We start from the raw sequence: 24,141 nt of genomic DNA, 5'->3' as shown, positions 1-24,141 counted from the left end.
TTTATCTGGTTCTTGTTACTGTGTAGGTCCCCACTGAAAAGTGGAAGATTTATGGGGGGATTCAGTAGACAGGGCCGGCAAGTACTGGAGGTGAGGGGCATGCTGGCACCAGAATCGAAACTTTCCTCCTCACTGTTGGGCTTCCTTGACTGATGTGGGAGGTTGGAGCGCCAACAGCTTGCCTTTGACTGGAGCATTCGTTGTCTAGGGCTGCCCTAACAAAGTACCACAGACTGAGTGACTTAAACAACAGATATTTATTCTCTCACAGTCCTGGAGGCCAGAAGTCCAAAAAAAAGGTGTCAGCAGGGCTGGTTCTATTCACGCCTCTCACCTGGTTTGTGATGCTTTGCTGGCAATCTCTGGCACTCCTTGGCTTGTAGAAGCATCGCCCTGATTTCCGTCTTCCTCTTGACATGGTGTTCTCCCCGTGTGTCTGTTTCCAAATTTCCCTTTTTATAAGGATACCAGTCAGACTGGATTAGGGACCCACCTACTTCTGTAGGGCCTCATCCTAACTTAACTAATTACTGGTCATCTACAATGACCCTATTTCCGAAGAAGGTCACATTCTGAGGTACTGGGGGTTAGACCTTCAACATATGAATTTGAAGGGAGCACAGTTCAACTCATAACAACCCGATAGCCATGAGTGAAAAGTCCTGTCCCCCACTTCCCCTCTCCTCTTTCTGCCACCCCCCCATTTTTCTTCTCTCTCATCTCTCTCCCCCTCCCTTCCTCCCTCTGTCTCTCCCTTCTTCCAAAAGAAGTCCAACCATTAGTGCCGGCTGTAGACGTGAACAGAAAATGATCTGATGTGAGAGAGCTGGAGAAGAAAAATTTCAGGGTACAGAGCAGTGGCAGTTCCCTGCTATGGTGGTGTTTAAGAATCTGGGGAGTCCCAAAGGCCTGCCTTGGGCATTTCTTGATTATCTGTGCCTCTCTGTGGAGCGAAGTGCTAAAAGTCTTACCCGCGGGAGTGCTCCATTAGGAGCGTGGCGAGTGGGAGAGAAAGGTGACAGCAGTGTGGGTGCCAGGCCCTCACTTCCTTTCTTAGAAGGGACCATTTAGAACCACATTATCTCACGTAAGAGAGTGGAAACGTGATCGTCTGTGTGTGGTAGGGAGATTTTCACTTGCATCCTTTGCACTGTTAACTGTTTTCTTTTTCAACCAGGGGCAGCTTTTACTTTCCAATTAAACAAATAATAATGTAAAAAACATGCAGGGGTGAGTGGGCAGAGAATGAAGCTCTGCCACCGGAGGCTGCGATGACTCCTGCAGCATGGCGGGAAGGCCTCCTCCAGGTGCACCCTCATGGGTACAAGAACACATGGTTTTTGACCCAAAAGATAATTGTCTTGATTCAGCTGCCTCAATTAGATACGGCTCTGAATAACTTATCATTCTTGTTCCAAGCCTGCTCTTCTTGAAAGAACGGTTTCTTACCATTATGGACACTCAGGGGACTCTGAAGATGATGTCGCGGTTTGTTAAATATTTTGAGCAATGGCAAGTGCTCAGTTTTGGAATAAGTATACGGCTTCTCAGGGTGGTGTATCTCCAGATTGACTGGGTCAGGACATACATACCTGGAACTACACATTCCCTCCAACATTCCATCTTCTCGGGAAGACGGGCTTGCTCCGTCACCTGATCCTTCTCTTATGGTGAATCCTTTTCTCTCAGGGCTCCCATAATCCCTGCAAGTGGGCCTCTGTCTGGGCCACTCCAGCCCATTAATCCAATCAATAATCAAACCCAGTAGTGGACAAAGTTCAAAACCTCCCCCCCAGGTCCTCAGCTCTAACGAAAATCAATGAATATGATGTCTGAAGGAGGTTGTCATCAAACCATTTACCAGTTTGGCTGAATCTCAGCTCCTACGTGGCTGTGACCCACTGAGGCTCTTCATTAGGATTTAGCTTTGTCAGTGTCCTGAGGTCTCCATTTGTTATTCAAGGTGTGATTGCACTGAGCAAAAACAGCAAGACCTGGGAGAGAACGGACACAGGTGTTCATTTCAGATGGCAGAAGTTTAACAAGGTCCAAGAGCAACTACAGGCTCAGCACAAAAACTCCAAGCATATATTTAAATCCTAGCATTTCCTCCAGAAAACACCAGAGCATAACCAAAAGCTTTGGAGGCAGAATTGACTTCAGATCCTTGGATGGCTTGCTATTTACTGTGTGACTTTGGGCTGTCATTTCATTTTGAACACATTTTCTTACTTATTAAAAGGTAATGATAGATGGTGATCACTCTGTAGTGTATGCAGATGTTGAACAATTATGCTGTACACCTGGAACTGATATAATTAAAAAAATAAAAGGTAATGATGACTTCTTATAGTTAATTAAAAAATAACCCAGCACAGACTAGGCACAAGGCTGGTTTTAGTTCCTCTCCCTTTCAGTAGAGAAACGTACAGGATGGTCCTTATAAGACCACCTATGCTACGGGATTGACTTACAAAGTTTTGCTTTTCTGCTTTAAAAGGTTTTAGAAAAGAAAATTGGTTGATATGAGAGCAAATTCATTCTGAATTCACCTCCAAGTTTAATATGATTATGCTGAAACTCTACTGTATTTGATTCCTTTTCAAATTTCATATTGAACAATAGCATTTCTCAAGAAACACTTAAATGGCTTTATCCACCTCATGATTTTCTCTGACTGCATCAGTACAAAGAGAATAGCAATCATTAGGAATGATCAGAAAATAAAAGCCAAGGCATGAAAAGTCTGAACAATAAAAGCTATCACATACTCCACGTGGAAAAGATCCAATTGATAAGGTGGCCAGGAATGCACACAGCACCTGGAATCAGAAGGTCTGAGCTTGAATTCTGGCTCTGCCACTCACCGGGTAGGTGGCACCTTGTTCCCTTGGCATTATTTTCTTCATAAAACAGAGATAACACCATCTCATAGAAGTAAGTACAATAAATGTCAAAATGTGAAGTGCTGTGTGCTGGTTTAGCTCAGCAAACTGGAGACAACCACATCGACCCGGTCCATGGCCCCTGGGAACTCACAGACTCTTTGACTTGGTCCTACATCTTCCTGACATGGGTTTCAGAAGAGGCCAGCTTGGAATGGCTACGCATAACTACATTGGTCAACTACCATGTAAGCTCCTCAAAAGACCAGTGCTTACTGACCTCTGCCAGTCTCACACAGAACTGGTCCAGGGGAACCCTCTCTATTTCTAGACTATGTCTAGCCAAAAAATATAACTTCTTGCTCAAAGAGCATACAACAAAGACAAGAACTACAAATAAATCACTCTTCCTCCAAACTCAAAGGACACTCCAGAATCTAGCTCTGCCCACCAGTGGGCCAGCACTAGTCCTTGGAACCCCAGGGGCCCTGTATCCAGCAGCGTCATGACCGAGCCCTGCCCACCAGTGGCCAGCAGCATCTGCACGAGGCAGGGCCTGGAGACCAACCAGATGGTGGCTAACCACACCTACCAGACCACCCACAGTAATCAGCCTTCCACAACAAAAGGATGCACGCTGCCCAAATGGGGGCACCCCTACAGCATATAGCTCTGGTGACCAGAGAGGAGTGTGCTGCCGGGACTCATAGGACATCTCCTACAAAAGGCCACTTCTCCAAGGTCAGAAAATGTAACCAACCTACCAAATACATAGAGATAAAAACAGCAAATTAGACAAAATGAGGCAACAGAGGAATATATTCCAAATGAAGGAACAGGATAAAACCCCAGAAGAAGAACTAAGTGAAGTGGAGACAGCCAACTTACCTGGGAAAGGAAAGAGACATCCAGGTCCAGGAAGCACAGAGACTTCCAAACAGGATCAACCCAGAGAGGCGCACTCAAAGACACATTGCCATTAAAATGGGAAAAATTAAAGATAGAGAGAGAATGTTAAAAGTAGCAAGGGAAAAGCAGTAAGTTACATATAAGGGAACTCCCATAAGGCTATCAGCTGACATTTCAGCAGAAATTCTGCAGGCCAGAAGGGAGTGGCATGATAGTTAAGGTGATGAAAAGGGAAAACCTACAACTAAGAATAATGTACCAGCAAGGCTTTCATTCAGATTTGATGGAGACACCAAAAGCTTTAGAGACAAGCAAAAGCTAAGAGTTCAGCACCACCAAACCAGCTTTACAAAAAATGTTAAAGGGACTTCTCTAAGTGAAAAAGAAAAGGCCACAAATAGAAACATGAAAAGTATGAAAGGAAAAAGCTCATGGATAAAGGCAAATATACAGTAAATGTAGTAAATCAGCCATGTATAAAGCTAATAGGAAGGTTAAAATACAAAAGGAGAAAAAGCATTTATATCCACAATAAGTAGTTAAGGGATACACAGACAAAAAGCATGATGTAAAATATGATGGCAAAAACAGTAAACATGGTAGGGAGTAAAAATGCAGGGTTGTTAAAATGCATTTGAACTTAAGAGATCAGCAACTTAATCACATACATATAGATTACTATATATAAACCTCCCAGTAACCACAAACCAAAAATCTATAATAGATACACACACAGGAAGAAGAAAGGAATTCAAACATAACACTAAAGATAGTCATCAAATCACAAGGGAAGAGAACAAAAGAAGAACAAAAAAGAACTACAAAAATAACCTCAAAACAATTTACAAAATGGCAATATGTACATACCTATCAATAATTACTTTAACTGTAAATGGACTAAACGCTCCAATCAAAAGACATGAGTGGCTGAATGAATACAAAAACAAAAGCTATATGTATGCTGCCTATAAGAGACTCACTTCAGAGCTAAAGACACACACAGATTGAAAGTAGGAGGATGGAAAAAGGTATTCCATGTAAATGAAAACAAAAAGAAAGTTGGGGTAGCAATACTTATATCAGACAAAATAGACTTTAAGACAAAACCTGTAACAAGAGGAAAAGAACGACATCATGTAATGCTCAAGGGATCAATCCAAGAAGATATAACAATTGCAAATATATATGCACCCAACATAGGAGCATCTGAACACATAAAGCAAGTATTAACACAAAGGGAGAAATTGACAGTAACACAATAATATAAGGGGACTTTAAAACTCCACTTACTGGAGTTGCCTGGTAGGGAACTAGTGGTTAGGATTCTGGGCTTTCGTTGCCATGGCCTGGGTTCAATCCCTAGTCGGGGAACTGACATCCTGCAAACTGCATGGCATGACCAAAAAAAAGCCACATTTACATCAATGGACAGATCATCCAGACAGAAAATCAGTAAGGAAACATTGGCTTTAAATAACACATTATTCCAGATGGAAAAAAGAAAGGAAAGAAAAGAAAAGAAAGAGAGAAAGAGAGAAAGAGAGAAAGAGAGAAAGAGAGAGAGAGAGAGAGAGAGAGAGAAAGAAAGATATACATATATATAAAACATTCCATCCAAAAGCAGCAGAATACATTCTTTTCAAGTACTCATAGAACATTATCCAGGATAGGTCATATGCCAGGCCATTAAACAATTCTCAGTAAATTTAAGAACACTGAAATCATACAAAGCATCTTTTCCAACCACAATGCTATTAGACTAGAAATCAGCTATAAGAAAAAAACTGCAAAAATCACATACACGTGGAGGCTAAACAGTATGCTACTAAACAACCAGTGGAGCACTAAAGAAATCAATGAGGGAGTCAAAAAATACCTGGAGACAAATGAAAATGAAAACAAAATGACCCAGCATTTATAGGATACAGTAAAAGTGGTTCTAAGAGGGAAGTTTATAGCTGTACAAGCCTTGACCTCAAGAAACAAAAATATCTCGGGCTTCTCTGGTGGCGCAGTGGTTGAGAGTCCACCTGCCAATGCAGAGGACGTGGGTTCGTGCCCCAGTCCGGGAAGATCCCACATGCCGCGGAGTGGCTGGGCCCGTGAGCCATGACCGCTGAGCCTGTGCGTCCAGAGCCTGTGCTCTGCAACGGGAGAGGCCACAACAGTGAGAGGCCCGCGTACTGCAAAAAAAAAAAAAAGAAAGAAACAAAAATATCTCAAATAAACAACCTAACCTTACACCTAAAGGAACTAGAAAAAGAAGAACAAACAAAACCTAATGTTAGTAGAAAGAAAGAAATCATAAAAATCAGAGCAGATATAAATAAAATAGAGACTAAAAAATACTAGAAAAGATTAAAGAAACTAAGAGCTGTTTTTTTGAAAAAAGTAACAAAATTGAGAAGTCTTTGGCTGGACTCATTAAGAAAAAAAAGGAGAGATAGCCAAATTCAATAAAATCTGAAATGAAAAAGGATAAGTTACAACTGTTATCACAGAAATACAAAAGATCATAAGAAATTACTATGAACAATTATATGCCAATGATGAACATAGATGTAAAATTCCTCAACAAAATACTAGCAAACCAAATTCAACAATACATTAAAAGGATCACACACCATAATCAAGCGGGATATATCCCAGGGATGTGAGGATGGTTCAACATCTGCAAATCAATGTGACACACCACATTAACAAATTGAAGATTAAAAATATGATCATCTCAGTGCAGAAAACACTTCTGACAAAATTCAGTATCCATTTATGATCAAGTCTCCAAAAGTGGGTATAGGGGGAATATACCTCAACATAATAAAGGCTGTATGATAAGCCCACAGCTAGCATCATATTCAATAGTGAAAAGCTGAAATCATTTCCTCTAAGATCAGGAACAAGACAAGGATGCCCAGTCTCGCCACTTTTATTTAACATGGTGTTGGAAGTCCTAGCCACAGCAATTAAACAAGAAAAAGAAATAAAAAGAATCCAAATTGGAAAGGAAGAAGTAAAGCTGTCAATGTCTGCAGATGACACGATACTATACATAGAAAACCCTCAAGACACCACCAAAAAAACTACTAAAGCTCATCAATGAATTTTGTAAAGTTGCAAGATATAAAGTTAATATACAAAAATCTGTTGCACTTCTATACAATAACAACGATCAGAAAGAGAAATTAAGAAAACATCCCATTTACAATCACATCAAAAAGAATAAAATACATAGGAATAAATCTAACTAAGGAAGTAAAAGACCTGTACTCAGAAAACTATAAAACACTGATGAAAGAAACTGAAGATGACACAGATGGAAAAATGTATCATGTTCATTTATCAGAAGAATTAATGTTGTTAAAATGACCATATTGCCCAAGGCAATCTACAGATTCAATGCACACCTTACTAAAATACCCATGATGTTTTTCACAGAACTAGAACAAATAATTCTAAAATTTGTATGGAAACACAAAAGACCCTAAATAGCCAAAACAATCTTGAGAAAGAACAAAGCTGGAGGTATTACACTCCCTGATTTCAAACTACAGTACAAAGCTACAGTAATCAAAATAGAATGGTACTGGCATAAAACCAGACACAGATCAATGGAACTGAATAGAAAGCCCAGAGTGAACTCACATGTATATGGGCAATTAATCTACGGCAAAGGAGGCAAGAATGTACTGTGAGGAAATGACAGCTTCTTCAGTAAATGGTGTTGGGAAAAATGGACAGCTGCATGCAAAAGAATCAAACTGGACTACTCTTTCACACCATGCATAAAAGTAAATTCAAAATGCATTAAAGACTTAAATGTAAGACCCAAAACCATAAAACTCCTAGACAAAAACATAGGCAGTACACTCTTTGACACAGGCCTTAGAAATATTTTTTGGATATGTCTCCTCAGGCAAGGGAAACAAAAGCAAAAATAAACAAATGGAACTGTATCAAACTAAAAAGCTATTGTGCAGAAAAGAAAACAATCAACAAAGTGAGAAGACAACTTATTGATTAGGAGAAAATATTTTCAAATCATATACTGATAAGAGGTTAATATCCAAAATATGTAAAGAGCTCATACAACTCAATAGAAAAAAATGTGATTAAAAAATGGGCAGAAGACATAAATAGACACTTTTCCAAAGAAAACATAATGATGGCCAACAGAGAAGATCCTCAATCATCAGGGACATGAAAATCAAAGCCACAATGAGCTTTCTCCTCTTCACACCTGTCAGAAGAGCTATTACCAAAAACACAACAAATAACAAGTGTTGGTGAGGATATGGAGAAAAGGAAACCTTCATACACTTCATATGCAAAGTAGACTTTTAAGTCAAAATCTGTTATAAGGGACAAAGAAGGACATTATATAATGATGAAAAGGTCAATTCACCAAGAATGTATAACATATAAACACACACACATATATAGCAAACATCAGAGCTCTTAAATATGTAAAGCAAACAGTGACAGAATTAAAGGGAGAAATAGATTTACAAAAATAGAAGAAAACTTCAATACCCCCTTTCAATAATGGACAGAACAGCAAGACAGTAGATCAGTAAGGAAAGAGAGGCCTTGAATAATACTGTAGAGACTAACTAGACCTAGCAGGTATATGCAGAATGTGTCACTCAACCATAGCAGAATATACATTATTCTCAAGTGCACATGGCATATTCTCTGGGATAGACCAGATGTAAGGCCACAAACAACTCCTACTAAATTTTAAAGGACTGAAACCATACAAAGTATCTTTTCTGATCATGACGGAAGAAACTAGAGAAATCAATGGCAAAAGAAAACAGGAAGATCCACAACTATATGGAATTTACACAGTACCTCTGATGGCTCAAAGAAATCACAATGGGAATTAGAGAATGTCTTGAGATAACTGAAAATGAAAATACAACATACCCAAACTTATGGGATGCAGCAAAAGTAATGCTAAGAGATAAATCTATAATTGTTGTTATATTAAAAAAATCTGAAACCAACAACCTAACTTTGCACCGTAAAAAACGAGAAAAATAACAACTAAACTCAGAGCAAAAGCAAGAAAATAATAAAGATTAGAGCAGAGAGAAACGAAATATAGAAAAAAGAAAGAAAAAGCAAAGCAAAGACTTGGTTCATTGAAAAGATCAGCAAAATTGAACTTTAGCTAGAGTGACTAAGAAAAAGAGATGACTCTAATAACTAAAATCAGCCATCAAGGAAGGGATATTACCACTAATTTTACAGAAATAAAAAGAATTATAAGGGAGTACTATGAACTGTATGTCAACAAATAGGGTAACCTAGATAAAATGGACAAATTTCTAGAAACACAATGTACCAAAACAGAATCATGAGGAAATACAAATATGAATAGATCCATAACTAGTAAGGAGAATGAGGGACTTCCCCGGAGGTCCAGTGGTTAGTACTCCGTGCTTCCAATGCAGGGGGCATGGGTTCGATTCCTGGTTGGGAAACTGAGATCCCACATACCACGTGGTGAAGTCAAAAAAGGAAAGAAAAGAAAAGAACTAGTAAGGAGATTGAAACAGTAATCAAAAACCTCCACCAAAGAAAAGTCCAGGACAAGATGGCTTCACTGGTGAATTCTATCAAACATGAAAAGAATTAACATCAATCCTCCTCAAATTATTCCAAAAGAAAATGGAAGAGGGAACACTTCCAAATTCCAAACTCTGAGGCCCGTATTACCTTGAGGCCAAAACTAGAGAAAGACAGTACAAGACAAGAAAACTACAGACCAATATCCCTGATGAATATTGATTCAAAAATTCTCAGCGGGGCTTCCCTGATGGTGCAGTGGTTGAGAGTCCGCCTGCCGATGCAGGGGATACGGGTTCGTGCCCCGGTCCGGGAGGATCCCGCATGCCGTGGAGCGCCTGGGCCCGTGAGCCATGGCCGCTGAGCCTGCGCGTCTGGAGCCTGTCCTGCGCAACGGGAAAGGCCACAACAGTGAGAGGCCAGCTTACGGCCAAAAAAAAAAAAAAATTCTCAGCGAACGGTGGATGGGGTTATGGGTGAAGTAGGTGAGAGGAATCAAAAGGTACAAACTTCCAGTTATAAATAAGTCATGGCGATGTAATGTACAGCATAGCAACTATAGTTAATAACACTGTAGTGCATATTTGAAAGTTGCTAAGACAGTAGATCTGGTAAATTCTCATCACAAGAAAAAAATTCTCAACTATGTATGGTGATGGATGTTAACTAGACTCACTGCAGTGAGTGACCATTTTACAATATATACAAATATTGAATCATTATGGTGTACACCTGAAACTAATATAATGTATGTCAATTATATCTCAATAAAAACAAAACAAAAACCCACTACTTCAGTCTAAAATATTAAAAGGTTATTTAAAAATAACTTTAATGCTAGTAATTCACACCCCCTCCTGCAAAATAAATGAAAGGATATTATTGGCTTTCAAAATTGTCACAATTCAGTATAAGGAAGTATATCAATTCTTTAAAAGATCCATGTTTAAAAGAATTGTTACAAGGAAAATTAAATGGGGATATTGAACGAGATAGGTGGAAACATCCTCAACACAGGGGAAGAACAATCCTCTTGTGTCCATGTCTTACAATAAAGTAAATAACCCTATAGGCCTATATTATTCACATGTAACTCAGTGAAGGTCCTCTTCAGAATGACTTTTTGAATTTTGATATGACAAAGATGATTATGTGTCAGATGACTGTAAGGTTGTTCAAACTAACAATCTCTAACTGATGCTTATTATTATTATCATTAGAGTGAGGCATTTCTAATTATTTCCAAGATTATAAACATCTCGAAGCTGGGATCATACTTTCTACACCTTGAGATTCCCTACATCATTAAGTATCATGATCTAAACATAAATGTTTGTTAAACTGAATTTCTGTATAAGCTGATAGTCTTTTATTTTCAAACCCTAGGAAAATAAAATTTATTGAACTAAAAAGACAATCTATTTCTCATGCTATAATGGACTCACATGAAACTCTCGAAACTTGTGAATTATTTTCAAAAATGTATTATGACTAAGAAAAAAAGCTCTTAGCAATAAAAGTTGTATAGATACTAAACAATTATCTCTTAACTTTCAGTTTAGTTAAGACATAACTTTATATGTGGATAAACTGTACATATTACCACATTTTCAAAAATAAAGAACTTGTATCAAATGTTAGAACTGAGTAATTAGAGATTGCCTTTAAAATTCTGAATTGTTTCACTACAGATATTTGGTTAATTATTAACCCTTTATTCCTACCAGTAGAGAAGGGGAAGAGTCAATATGTTATGATAATTCTCTTGCTATATACAATAGGATTGTGTATTATCAAATTAAGAAGTTGAATTAGGCCACACTGCCAGAGTAGCTAGAAAAAGAACTTTGCCAAATTAAAGTTAAAATACAAGTTGCTATTAGAGTGATTTTTAGGCCATCTGTTGAGTAAGAAATATCAGTGGACAGTAAGATCAGTGCCAGTCTAGGAATCATATGACTATAGCATATAATATAGGCAAGAATACACATTCATTAGGTATCATAGGTGTTCAATGATTTTAACCATAAAAGCAAGAGAATATTCAAGTAATATTAATAGACAGTAGAGGTGAACAAAAATTTTAGTCACTCTGTGATTAATGCTGTTGACAACAACAAAATCATGGCTTTTTATTTCTGGGAAATGTTTTTTTAAAAATCCTCAACAAAATTTTAGCCAACAAATTCAATAGCACATAAAAGAATTATGCACCATGACCAAGAGGGATTTATTCTTTTTTAAAAAATAAATTTATTGGGCTTCCCTGGTGGTGCAGTGGTTGAGAGTCCGCCTGCCGATGCAGGGGACATGAGTTCGTGCCCCGGTCCGGGAAGATCCCACATGCCGTGGAGCAGCTAGGCCCGTGAGCCATGGCCACTGAGCCTGTGCGTCCGGAGCCTGTGCTCTGCAACGGGAGAGGCCACAGCAGTGAGAGGCCCGCGTACCGCAAAAAAAAAATAATAAATTTATTTATTTTATTTTTGGCTGTGTTGGATCTTCGTTGCTGCGCGTGGGCTTTTCTCTAGTTGCAGTGAGCCGGGGCTACTCTTTGTTGCAGTGCCCAGGCTTCTCGTTGCAGTGGCTTCTCTTGTTGCAGAGCATGGCCTCTAGCCGAGCAGGCTTCAGTAGTTGTGGTGCATGGGCTTAGCTGCTCCGCGGCATGTGGGATCTTCCTGGACCAGGGCTCGAACCCCTGTCCCCTGCATCGTCAGGCGGATTCTTAACCACTGCACCAGCAGGGAAGTCCATGAGGAATTTATTCTTAGAATCCAAGTATGGTTCAAAACACAAAAATCAATCAGTGTAGCACATCACATTAACAGAATAAAGGGCAAAAACCACATGACCATCTCAACTGATGCAGAAGAAGCATTTGACAAAATTTAACATCTTTTCATGATGAAAACATTCAACAAACTGAATAGAAGGAAACTGTAACAACATAATAAAGGCCATACATGACAAGCTCACATCATACTCAATGGTGAAAGACTGAAAGCTTTTCCTCTAAGATCAGGAAAAATTAAGGATGCCTATTTTTGAGACTTCTAATCAAATGGTACTGGAAGTCCTAGCTAGAGCAATTTCACAAGAAAAAGAAATAAGTCAACCAAACTGGAAAGGAAGAAGAAAAATAATGTCTGCAGACATGCTCTTAAATACAGACATGCCAAAAGATTCTACACTCACACACCCACACACACCTGTTAGAATAAAACAATTCAGCAAAGTTGAACGATATAAAATTAATATGAAAAACTTGTTGCATTTCTGCATGTTAACAATGAAAAATCCTAAAAGGGAATTAAGAAAATTCCATTTACAATAGCATCAAAAAGAATGCTTAGGACTAAACTTAACCAAGGAGGTGAAAGACTTGTGCACCAAAAACGACAAAATGTTGCTGAAAGAAGTTAAAGAAAACAATACATGGAAAGACATCCTGTGTTCATAGATTGGGAGATTCTTAGGATGTCAGTACTACCCAGAGTGATCTACCGAACCAATACAAACCCTATCAAAATCCCAATGATGTTTACTGCAGAAACAGTATAATTCATCCTAAAATTCATATGAAATCTCAAATGATCCCAAATAGCAAAAACAGTCTTGAGAAAGAATGACGTATGAGGACTCACACTTTGATTTCAAATTTTAATACTAAGCTACAGTAGTCAAAGAAGTATCAGACTGGCACAAAGAGAAACATAGACTGATGGAGTCCAGAAATAACATATATGGTCAGATAATTTTTGACAAGGGTGCCAAGACCACTAAATGGGAAAGGACAATCTTTTCAACAAATGGTGTTGGGAAAACTAGATATTCACATGTCAAAAAAAAAAAAAAGTTGTATGCTTACCTTATATCAAATGCAAGTTAATTCAAAATGGATCAAAGACCTAAAGTAAGAGATAAAACTCTTACAGGAAAACATAAGAAAAACTTCATGAATCATCAAAAAATCTACAAACAATAAATGTTGGAAGGGGTGTGGAGAAAAGGGAACCCTCCTACACTGTAGGTGGGAATGTAAATTGGTACAGCCATTATGGAGAACAGTATGGAGTTCCTTAAGAAACTGAAAATAGAGCTACCATATGATCCAGCAATCTCACTCCCAGGCATATATCTAGAGAAAGTCATAATTCGAAAGGATGCATGCACCCCGATGTTCATTGCAGCACTATTTACAATAGCCAGCACATGGAAGCAACCTAAATGTCCATCAACAGAGGAATGGATAAAGAAGATGTGGTACATATATACAATGGAATATTACTCAGCCATGAAAAGGAATGAAATAATACCATTTGCAGCAACATGGATGGACCTAGAGGTTGTCATACTGAGTGAAGTAAGTCAGACAGAGAAAGAGAAATATCATATGATACTGCTTATACGTGGAATCTAAAAAAAGGGTACAAATGAACTTATCTACAAAACAGAAAGAGTTACAGATGTCGGAAACAAACTAATGGTTACTGGGGGTAAGGGCAGGTGGAGGGATAAATTGGGAGATTGGGATGGACATATACACACTACTATATATAAAAGAGATAACTAATAAGGACCTACTGTATAGCACAGGGAACTCTACTCAATACTATGTAATGGCATTTAGGGGAAAAGAATCTAAAAAAGTGTATATATGTATATGTATAACTGACTCACTTTGCTGTATACCTGAAACTAACACAACACTGTAAAATAAAAATTTTTAAAAATGAACAACACTGTTGTTGGAAAAGGCAAAAATAAAAACTGCATGGAAAAAGAAAACAAAAAAAGAAAAGCTTCATGACATTGGATTTGACAATAATTTCTTGGATACCACAAAAGCACAGCAATCAAAGAGGAAAAAGATAAATAGAACTACATCAAAATTTAAATCAACTGTGTGTCAGAGGGTACAATTAACAGAGTTGAAAATACAACCCAAGGAATGGGAAAGAATTTGCAAATCTTATGCCCGATAAAGAGTTATCCAGAATACATAAAGCACTCTGACAACTCAACAAGGAAAAACTTACTTTAAACTGGGCAAAGGATTTGAATATTTCTTCAAAGAAGATACCCAAAGCACCAATAAGAATACAAAATGATACTCAATATCACTAATTATTAGGGAAATGCAAATCAAAATCACAATGAAATACTATTTCACATCCATTAGGACGGCTACTATCAAAAAACCAGAAAGTAAGTGTTGGTGAGGGTGTGGACAAATCAGAACCCTTTTGTACTGTTGGTGAGAATGTTAAATGGTGCAGCCATTAAAAAAAATTAAAAATAGAATTACCAGGGACTTCCCTGGTGGTCCAGCAGTAAAGAATCTGCCTTCTAATGCAGGGGACTCGGGTTCAATCTCTGGTCTGGGAACCGAGATCCCACATGCCACGGGGCAACTAAGCCCGCACGCCACAACTACTGAGCCCACACGCCTCAAAAAGAGAGCTCACGTGCTGCAAACTACAGGGCCCACATGCCCTGGAGCCCGCACACCAGAACTAGAGAGAAGCACGCGCCACATTGTAGAGCCCGCGCTGAAACGAAAGATCCTGCATGCCTCAACTAAGACCCGATGCAGCCGAAAAAAAAATTAAATAAAAAAAAATAATAACTGGGGCTTCCCTGGTGGTGCAGTGGTTGAGAGTCCGCCTGCCGATGCAGGGGACACGGGTTCGTGCCCTGGTCCGGGAAGATCCCACATGCCGCGGAGCGGCTGGGCCCGTGAGCCATGGCCGCTGAGCCTGCGCGTCCGGAGCCTGTGCTCCGCAACGGGAGAGGCCACAACAGTGACAGGCCCGCATACCGCAAAAAAAATTTTTTAAAAATAATAAAGAAAAAATTTTAAAAATAGAATTACCATACGATCCAGCAATTCCACTTATGGCTATATACATGAAAGAATTTAAAGCAGAGTTTCAAAGAAATATTTGTATACCCATATTCATGGCAGCATTATTCACAATAGCCAGAAGGTGGAAGCAACCCAAGTGTCCATCAACAAAATGGATAGACAAAATGTGGTATATACATGATAGAATATTATTCAGCCTTAAAATAAAATTCTTTCACATGCTACCCCATAGGAGAACCTTGACGACATTTATGCTAACTGAATGAATGATCCAGTCAAAAAAGAATTATGTATGATTCCACTTACACGAGACATCTAGAGCAGTCAAAATCGGAGACAAAGTAGAATGGTGCTTGCCAGGCTTGGGAGAGAGGGGAATAAGGAGTTACTGTTCAATGGGTACAGCTTCACTTCTGCAAGCCGAAAAGATTTCCAGAGATGGAAGGCGGTGACTGTTGCACAACAAAGGGAATGCTTGTATTGCCACTAACTGGATATTGTCCTTTAAGATGGCAAATTTTATGTGTATTTTACATATTCACATACAACTAATTTCCCAAAATTAAAATTAATCAACCATTAAAACTGTTTCTTTTAATTGAAAAAAAAAAAGTGATTCTGCACCACTACGTCCAAGTGGCCAAAGTTACCACCACCAACACTGGGACAAACTAAAGGTCCTTGTTTTGGGGAGAAATATGCATAAGTATTTGGGGATCAAGAGGCAAGCTGTCAGCAAATGTGGCAAAACGTTAACACTTCGTGTATATAGGTGAAGGGTATATGGGAGTTTACCACTTTTGCAACATTATTGTAAATTGGAAGTATTTCCAATTAAAAAAAAAAAGACTATTCTCGGCCAGTTTTGAGACTTAAAATGAACCACACAGCAATGGTAGTTTATACAGAAACCAGGAATTTTTTTAACATTTTGAATTCCCCAGGTATGATTATCACTTTAACACCTGGCACCATCAGTTTTACCCTACATAGGTGAAATTTTCAGATAACTGGAGCTTACCCCATTAAATGCCAGAATGGTGTATTAATAACTTTAAAGTCTTTTTTAAAAAGTACTATTTTACTTTTCTTGTTTAGAATTTTTAATGATCAGGGTCATCAACATCTGTTTCAGTAGATGGTTGTGTTTGTTTTGTTCTCATGAGTGTTTCTGAGGGTATTAATAAAAGCAAAAATGCCATTGCAGAAAATCGTTGTTTTTCCATCTCCATCTAGTGGTTAGCTATTACCTGATATCTTTATTACCTGCTTTTTACAACTATCACATTTGTGCTTTTAAATTTGTTGAAAGTAAGGGTAAAGGGTCCTCATTTTTTTTATGAGTAAAGGGCACAAACTTCCAGATTTTTTTGGTTGTTCCAAGGCTTTATCGCCAATAAGATTCTCACTTGTTTTTGAAAATCAATATCGCCAGATAACCCTTCTCCAGTTTGTATCATAAGATTTCTATAATTAAAATCAATTACTTACTCTTGGATTTAGTCATCTTGACTAACAAGAGACTTCTCATAAATAAGTCTGCAGAGACTAATAAAATGACTTTAAAGTATCACAAAAATAGAACAATAGAGCCATAAGCAATATTATTCTCTATCCCAACGGCCCGGCTGCTTATCAGCAATTACAGTGATTTTTAATTATGTCCATGTTTCCTCTGAGACAGTATTTCTCAATCTTTTTTTTCAGATTGTAGGACCCCCCCAAGGAGAAAACAAATTTAATTTAAATCAAATAATTAAAAATTTCCCTAACGAGAAATACTAAGAAATGATTTTGTCAGCATTTCGTTTCAACCCCAGTAGGATACTGCGATTCAGTTCTGACACTGACCACCTGAAGTCATCGCTGGACTCCACAGGTGTAAGGGCTCAGTCCTCCATGAGCTGCCTGCACTGGAGATGATGGCTGCAAGTGGAGTCCATCCCCACTTCTGACCGACTAGTTACTAGTTCTGACTAATTTGGGGGATCCCACAATCCCCTCACATTCAAGAATTTGCTAAAATGACTCAGAACTCAGGAAAGCACTGTGCTTAAAATTAGTTTTATTGTAAAGGATTCAAACGAGGAGTACCAGCCAAATGAAGACACACACAGGGTGAGGTGAGGTCTGGGAGGAAACACGGAGCTTCTGCACCCTTTCTTTGTGGAATCAAGGCCCATCACCATTTCAGCACATTAGTGTGTTCACCAATCAGAACCTCAGTGTCCAGAGTCTTTACCTGGGCTTCACTATTTGGACACGACTGATTACATCACTGGGCAACATGACTACGTCAATCTCCAGTACCCCCCAGCCCCCAGCCCACGAGGCCTGCCCAAAGTCCCGACCCTCTAATTACGTGGTAGGCCCTTTCTGGTGACCGGCCCCCACCTAAAGCTCTCCAGGAGTCTACCATGACTCACCTCATTCGCATCACAAAGACGTCCCTAGCACCCAGGAATCCCAAGGGTTGTAGGAGCTCATGGTTGGGAACCAAGGGTAACGACCAGACAAACCACACCACAGTTAGGCAGTCTACACTCTGAAGGGCCACAAACCACTGTAATATCTAAAATTTTTCTGCACTCACCAAGAACTAATTTTCACTCCCATGGAGAATGCATCCTCGAAGACAATGAAGAGACAGCCCCCCAAAACCAGAATGGAATTTTATTGTGTAAAGTTGATAGAAGTAGGACTAGTATTCTTCTGTACAAAGTGCACAACAAATGGTTTTAAATAAAACTGAGAGAAATGCAAGTCCTATGACAATATTTGATACAAGCTGAATCATTTACAGGTACACTAAAAAAGTTTTTAAAATATCATCTTTCTCCAAAGAGTCCATTGCGCATTTCTTAAGAGCAGAGATAGGGAACCTCCCAGGCAGTCACAAGGGCATTTTATTGCCCTCGATGCTGATTTTTACTGCGTGTGCAGATCTGCTTTTTTTCCTGATGTCTGTGAACTTTCTCATCTGTTTATCCAGTCGACTGATACCCTTCTTGGAGGTCCCCTGAAACTAAGAGTGGGGTAAAAATTAAAGAGCAAATTATTGAAACACATACACTTAGTTTTGTCTTTCGTCTTCTTTTATCTGAAAGTCAGCAGACAGAAGAGCTCCCAGCTCTGGAATAACCAGAATAAGCTTTGGTGACCTCAGGAACAGAGCAAGTATACACAGCAGTGTTAGAAAAGCATATTAAACTCTCTCAATGGAGAATAATTTTGTTCTTATCTGTGCCTTACTTTCAAATTTTGCCTCTAGTGCACGGAAATTTGCTAGAAGAGAGAAAGGGGGGTTAAAACTGAAACTACAATCCCCCTAATTCCATCAGATTACATTTTGACTGTATGCTTCTCCCTTTCAAAGACCAAATGTGGAGGGGACCGCTTGACACATACACCTTCAAACAGTGCTGGCATAAAAAATAATGATCTTCTAAGGCAAGGAAAGTCATCGAGAAAAAGCCTGAAGCATAATGAATGAGGTTAGAACCGCTAGGTGCTTGCTGGAACTCTAGTTTCCGATTAGAAACTAGTCAGGGTTCTGTAACCCTGTACAAATGATGCCCCTTGTGTGAACTACTTCCAGGACTGCTGGGAGAAGTGAATAAGATAATAATAACAAATACAAGCACAGAGGCTAGCACAGAATCGGCGCTCAAAACAAAAGCAGCTATTATTGCTATTACTACTACTTTGCAATCAATTAGTTTGACACAAAAAGAAAAGTAAATTAATTCTCTTGAACCAAGGGGCTTATACTTCTTGCATCTCTTTCTGCTTGCCCTTTATGTTTAAGGGCAATTTAAAGAAATTGACACCTTTTAGAAATGTTGAAAAGGCCTGCCATTTATGTCAGATCAGGGCAAACTCTTCTTGCTGGCTACAGTAATCTAACAATTCCAATCTTTACGACTGTCGAGTGGTTAAAAAAGATGGGATTTTCTAATTCTTCTCCCCAGATGTTTACTACTGAATCACCTGTGAAGCTCAATTCAAAGAATGCTAAAATAAGGTGGAGACTAGGAGACACTCTAGGGTCGGTACCAGTGTGGTGAAGTTCTTTTGAGTTGGGGAGACCTCCCCCAAGCCTTATCTCACCTCTCGACTCGTCTTCCACCTCAGTTATAAGCAAAGACCTCTAAGTCATTCTTGAACAAGAGCTGCATTGATCATCCATCCTAGATTTTCTACATACATCCAATTCCAAATATTATTTTATATCAATTTTAATCCTGGGCACTAGTACTCTAAGGGAGCATAAAAATTCATTATCAGATGAGAAAGTTATGCGACTATCACCCTATGCATGCAATACCCCAGATTTCTAGACAGTCCCAAATATCTGACTTCCTTTCAGACAATGTGCCCTGATTTTTAGTAGCTGCAATCAGTCCACAACGGAAGCCTTAGCTGCTCAGATCTCTGCTAACTCCCAGCAGCTCTACCCCTCAGCCTGGACTTCTCCTTGTCCACTCCCAGGACCTTCTCTAATAATTTGACCCTCCAGCCTCAGCAACTGGGACATGCCCAGGCTGCACTGATCTACTCCTAGTTACAGCTTGTATGACTTGTATCTGGCAGATGCCTGGTTACCCCAAGCCTGAAAACACACAGAACTGAGTGCCTAGCCTGTCAAACTCAATGACTTCTCTCTTGATGTGTCAACCCTACACCACTTCCTTAGGACAGTAAAGCTGTATGCTGCACTGCTTTATCAGTGGAAAACCAAAAGTAGCCTAAAAGATTAGCAAGATGGGTTTGCTTAAAAAAATATGGTACAATCATATTACAACACAATATTAAGTCACTGAAGGATGTTAACTCAAATGAATTATTACCATGTTTAGTAAAACACAAACCCAACAAGGTATAAATGAGTATGATCACAATTTTGATTAAAAGTTAAAAAACAAAAACAAAAAAACACCACCACCTCCAACAAAACCCTCTCCAAACCAGTAAAAATGTTTATGTACACATATATAAAGGACTGGAAAGAAACAACCCAAAATGTTAATATTAAGGTGCGGGGGGATTACAAGTGACATTAATTTTATTTGTGCTTTTCGTATTTAAAAGTTTATATAAAAACATGCACTGCTTGTGCCATTTTAATGTTATTTTAAAAGCATTCCATGGAAAAAATTAGCATATAAACATACAATGTAGCACAAGTTACTGCATTATTTAGAAGCGAAAAATCAGAAACCATAGAGGAATGAATAAACAAATTATATATTCACATGATAGACTATTATGCAGCCATTACAAATGATAACTCTATAAGGCGGTTTAATGAGAAGTGATCAAAATTCTATACAATATAATTTTAATTATATTAAAGTATCAATAGAAAACAAGGCAAAAATTTTATCAAATTGCTTTTGAGTGGTGAGTGATTTTTCTCTTTATAATCTCAAAATTTTCTACAATTGTAAGCAGAAAAAACTAAGTTTAAAGCATTACTGAAAATACATGTAACACATCAAAATTGTTAACAGTGGTGACTTACACAGAGGAAGAGCAGGACTTGGGGAGTGGGGTTTATTCTCTAGTATATTTACTCTCGTAATTTCAAAAATAAAAATTACATTTAAAACAAAAAGGGTTTCATTTGAAAGCCATTTACTCACTCCAATTTTCTTCTTGGGAAACATGTTTTCTAGTAACACTCATTAGTGTCTGTGCAATGTGAAAGCCTTGAGTGCATATGTAAGGAAACTTCTTGAACAGGAAAACAGTGTCAGGTGGTTTAAGGACAATTTACTGAAATGTAACATGGGACTACCAGCCCCCAAAACATGCCTTATTATTATTTTTCTTTTGTTGACAGAGCTCTGTAAGCCAGACACAGGCCAAGATAAATACCCGACCGTTCTGATCTGGGGAATGTTGGGGATGAAGGAGAAGAACTCTGCTTAAATTCCCCTCTCATCACGCTGGCCACCTCTTGCTCTAGCAACAGGCTGGGCCACCTCTGCCCACCTCCCCATCACCTACAGGGAGGGTGGGATCAGAACCAGCAACACCAGCAGACAGGCACATGCCCTTCCAAAGAAGACTGGCCACTAGGATTTTTTATTACGTTTTTCACTGCCCTATTATAGTTCTTGATTCTCAAAATAGTGTGCTGGGGTAGAAAATGTATTACGAAAGAGAGGAATAAAAGGATGGAAGAGACAGTGAGAAAAGTAAAGGTAAAGACAAACAGGGGTGGTGGGGGGGAAGGAGGGATATCAAGGGACATGGAAATGGAAAGAAGAAAAAAGGGAGGAAGGGGACTTCCCTAGTGGCCTAGTGGTTAGGATTTCATGTTTTTCACTGCCGTGGCCCGGGGTTCAATCCCTGGTCAGGGAACTGAGATCCCGCAAGCCCTGAGGTGTGGCCTAAAAAAGGGCGGGGTGGGAAGAAAAAAGGGAAGGAAGTAGAGGTGAAGAAATTCTTAGCACTGAACCAGTGCTTTTCTACCCTTTATTTATTCTCATTAAGTAAGACTGTGTGCTTTGTTTTGATAGTAGCTTAACAACAAAGTGAAACGGCAGGCAGGTGAGTGTGTCTGTGGAAACAGCTGCCAAAGCAGGGGTCGCGGAGGAGTCACAAAAGGAAGGCAACACACTCAGACAGATGCTCAGGAGGGCACTGCCGCAGAGGCGCCACCGCTAACCTCCGAGCACAGCAGGTCAGTGAGTCTGGCTTTATGAATGTTTCAACGTCGTCTTCATTTCCGACCATGAACTGAATATGTATTAATTAAATTTATCTCCTAAATATTCAGTGTCAGGCTTTACGCAGTGAGCCCTCAAATGCAGTTTCTGAGCCACTGACAACAGGAAAAGAAGCCACCTCCCTTTCACCAAGACGTTACTAACCAATTACATGCCTGTAAGGGAGACCACTCGGATTCTAGGCCCTAACAAAAACCTTTTTAATAAAAAGGGTACCAGTCAGAAAGACCAAAATGCCTAGCCGTGAGGTAATTATCTATTAGTCTCTAGGAAGGGAATCCCGTATCAATTTCTCAGTATTCAAGAGGACTAGAATGTCACTAAGTGCCTGTTGGGGTCATTATTTCATGAACTAAAAGTGGTCCTGGCCTTTTCTGGTTAAGAAAGCACACACACACTGTTTTCACTCTAGCTGCTGACAACTCAAGCCCATGCACAGAGCATGCTTCCTTGGGGATACCTCCCGGACACGCTCTGGTAGGGCCAGGCCTACAGGGGCATCCTGTTGCCTTCAATGCTGAACTTGACAGCACGGTGCACTTTGCTGAGTCGTTTCTGTTCTGCAAATCGCCTCTTATGCTTTTCCAATCGGCTTAGGCCCTTTTTAAGAATACCAGGCTAGAAAGAGTAGTTTGAACGGAGAATAAAAAAAGATTACTGAGAAGCAATAAGGATCACCGAATAGTATTTACAGTGACGGCAGAAGTGTCTACCCTAATAAACACTTCACAACAGAATTACTTAAAACAGCTGAATAGAAAGGGAGGGGTAGGTTGCAGAAGCAGGTGAGTTTTGTTTCTTAGGGTCTTAAAAAAAAACGACTGTACCAAAACACTCTAGGCTTCAAGATTCAGTTGAAATAAAGGGATTAATAAGAGGAAACTTCCCAACTTGATAATGTTTCTTTAAGTCTGAAGTAAACCTCATCAGCAATAAGTGATCTGGCTAGATAAGTGACCAGAAAATAGCTCTCGTCAAATCAGATAAACCTTAAGAGCTGTTAAGGGTTATTGAACACGAAGTAAAAGACGAACAGTAATCTGCATTTCAGATCCACCTTGCTGTCCCCCTGCTTGCTTACCCTGGACGACTCCATTTCCACATTCCACTTGGGCCTGACAACATAGTCCTTGTTCGAGGGCATGGGGACCCTTGCCCGGGCACAGAATCCAGGATCTCCAGGTCTAAGAGCCCTGAGAACGGGAAGAAGAGCATGCTGCTTACGTAGCCCACCACACCCGGGTCCATCCCATTCGGCTGCATATCTGTGTCAAACCTCCTCTGCCCTCCTGAAGTCACCCGCTCCAGCATCCTGCTGTCTGTCTTAGATGGCCTCATCATCACTCACACTGCTGTACCAATGGCTCAACTTCCCCCTCAAAGCCAATTTCCTCTGCATTTTCAGGACTCCTTTTCACCTCTCCTCAGCTTCAGATATAATCGCATCTCTCCTTTCTAAGGCTGGTTCCTCCATCAGGACTCTGAATCTCAATTTCTCTGGTCTAATAGAGTCACTCATGTGTTCACTTGTGAGGTGAAAAACCAGGGAGTCAAAATGACCCCCCGGACTGAGTATGCCCATAAAGCAGTTGACATGGTTTTGCATATGCAACTCATACAGTAATTTTTTGGTCTGTTTCTTGTTTTTAAAAAAGTTTGAGATAATTATAGATTCACATGCAGTTGCAAGAATTAATGCAGAGAGATCCAGTGTCTCTCCCAAAGGTAACAACATGCAAAAACTATAGTACAATATTACAACCAGGATATTGATGTTGCTATAATCCATCAATTTTTATTTACATTTCCCCAGTTTTACATGCACTCATTTATCTGTGTGTGTGTGTATTTAGTTCTATGCAATTTTATCATGTGTGTAAGTTCGTGTATCCACCACAGGATCCCTCCTATTGCCCTTTAGTAAACATGTCCACCCCTACTCCATTTGCCCAGTCCCTAGCCCCTGGTGACCATGAATCTACTAATTTCTGTAATGCTGGCATTTGAAGAATGTCATATAAATGGAATAATACACCATGTAACGTTTAAAAATTGGCTTTATCCACTCAACGTAATGCCCTTGAGGATCCAACCAAGTTGTTACATCTATCAATATTTTGTTCCATTTAATTGCTGAGCAGTACTCTATGGTATGAATATACCATGGTCTGTT

General features: G+C 39.3%; 1 protein-coding gene across 10 annotated transcripts in view; it reads right to left on the bottom strand.

Moving 5' to 3' along the window:
- Positions 1-238: 238 nt before the first annotated feature.
- Positions 239-24,141, bottom strand: part of IWS1 (interacts with SUPT6H, CTD assembly factor 1) — a 65,677-nt gene continuing 41,774 nt past the window's right edge. For 5 of the 10 annotated variants that reach the window (XM_027082543.1, XM_027082537.1, XM_027082540.1 and 2 more), the window contains exons 13-14: positions 23,050-23,161; positions 17,278-18,256 (exon numbers count right to left, since the gene is read on the bottom strand). In XM_027082543.1, coding sequence (XP_026938344.1) covers positions 18,125-18,256; positions 23,050-23,161 — 244 coding nt within the window. In that variant the 3' untranslated portion in view covers positions 17,278-18,124. Of the gene's footprint in view, positions 1,995-17,277; positions 18,257-21,069; positions 22,587-23,049; positions 23,162-24,141 lie in introns of those variants that run through there. The other 5 variants (XR_003427864.1, XR_003427865.1, XM_027082544.1 and 2 more) reach the window with 5 other exon arrangements.

This window comes from Aethalodelphis obliquidens, unplaced genomic scaffold (assembly GCF_003676395.1).
Source record: "Aethalodelphis obliquidens isolate GAN/ISIS:26980383/991018 unplaced genomic scaffold, ASM367639v1 scaffold47, whole genome shotgun sequence".
NCBI lineage: Eukaryota > Metazoa > Chordata > Mammalia > Artiodactyla > Delphinidae > Aethalodelphis > Aethalodelphis obliquidens.
This window is presented reverse-complemented; position numbering and strand designations above follow the sequence as displayed.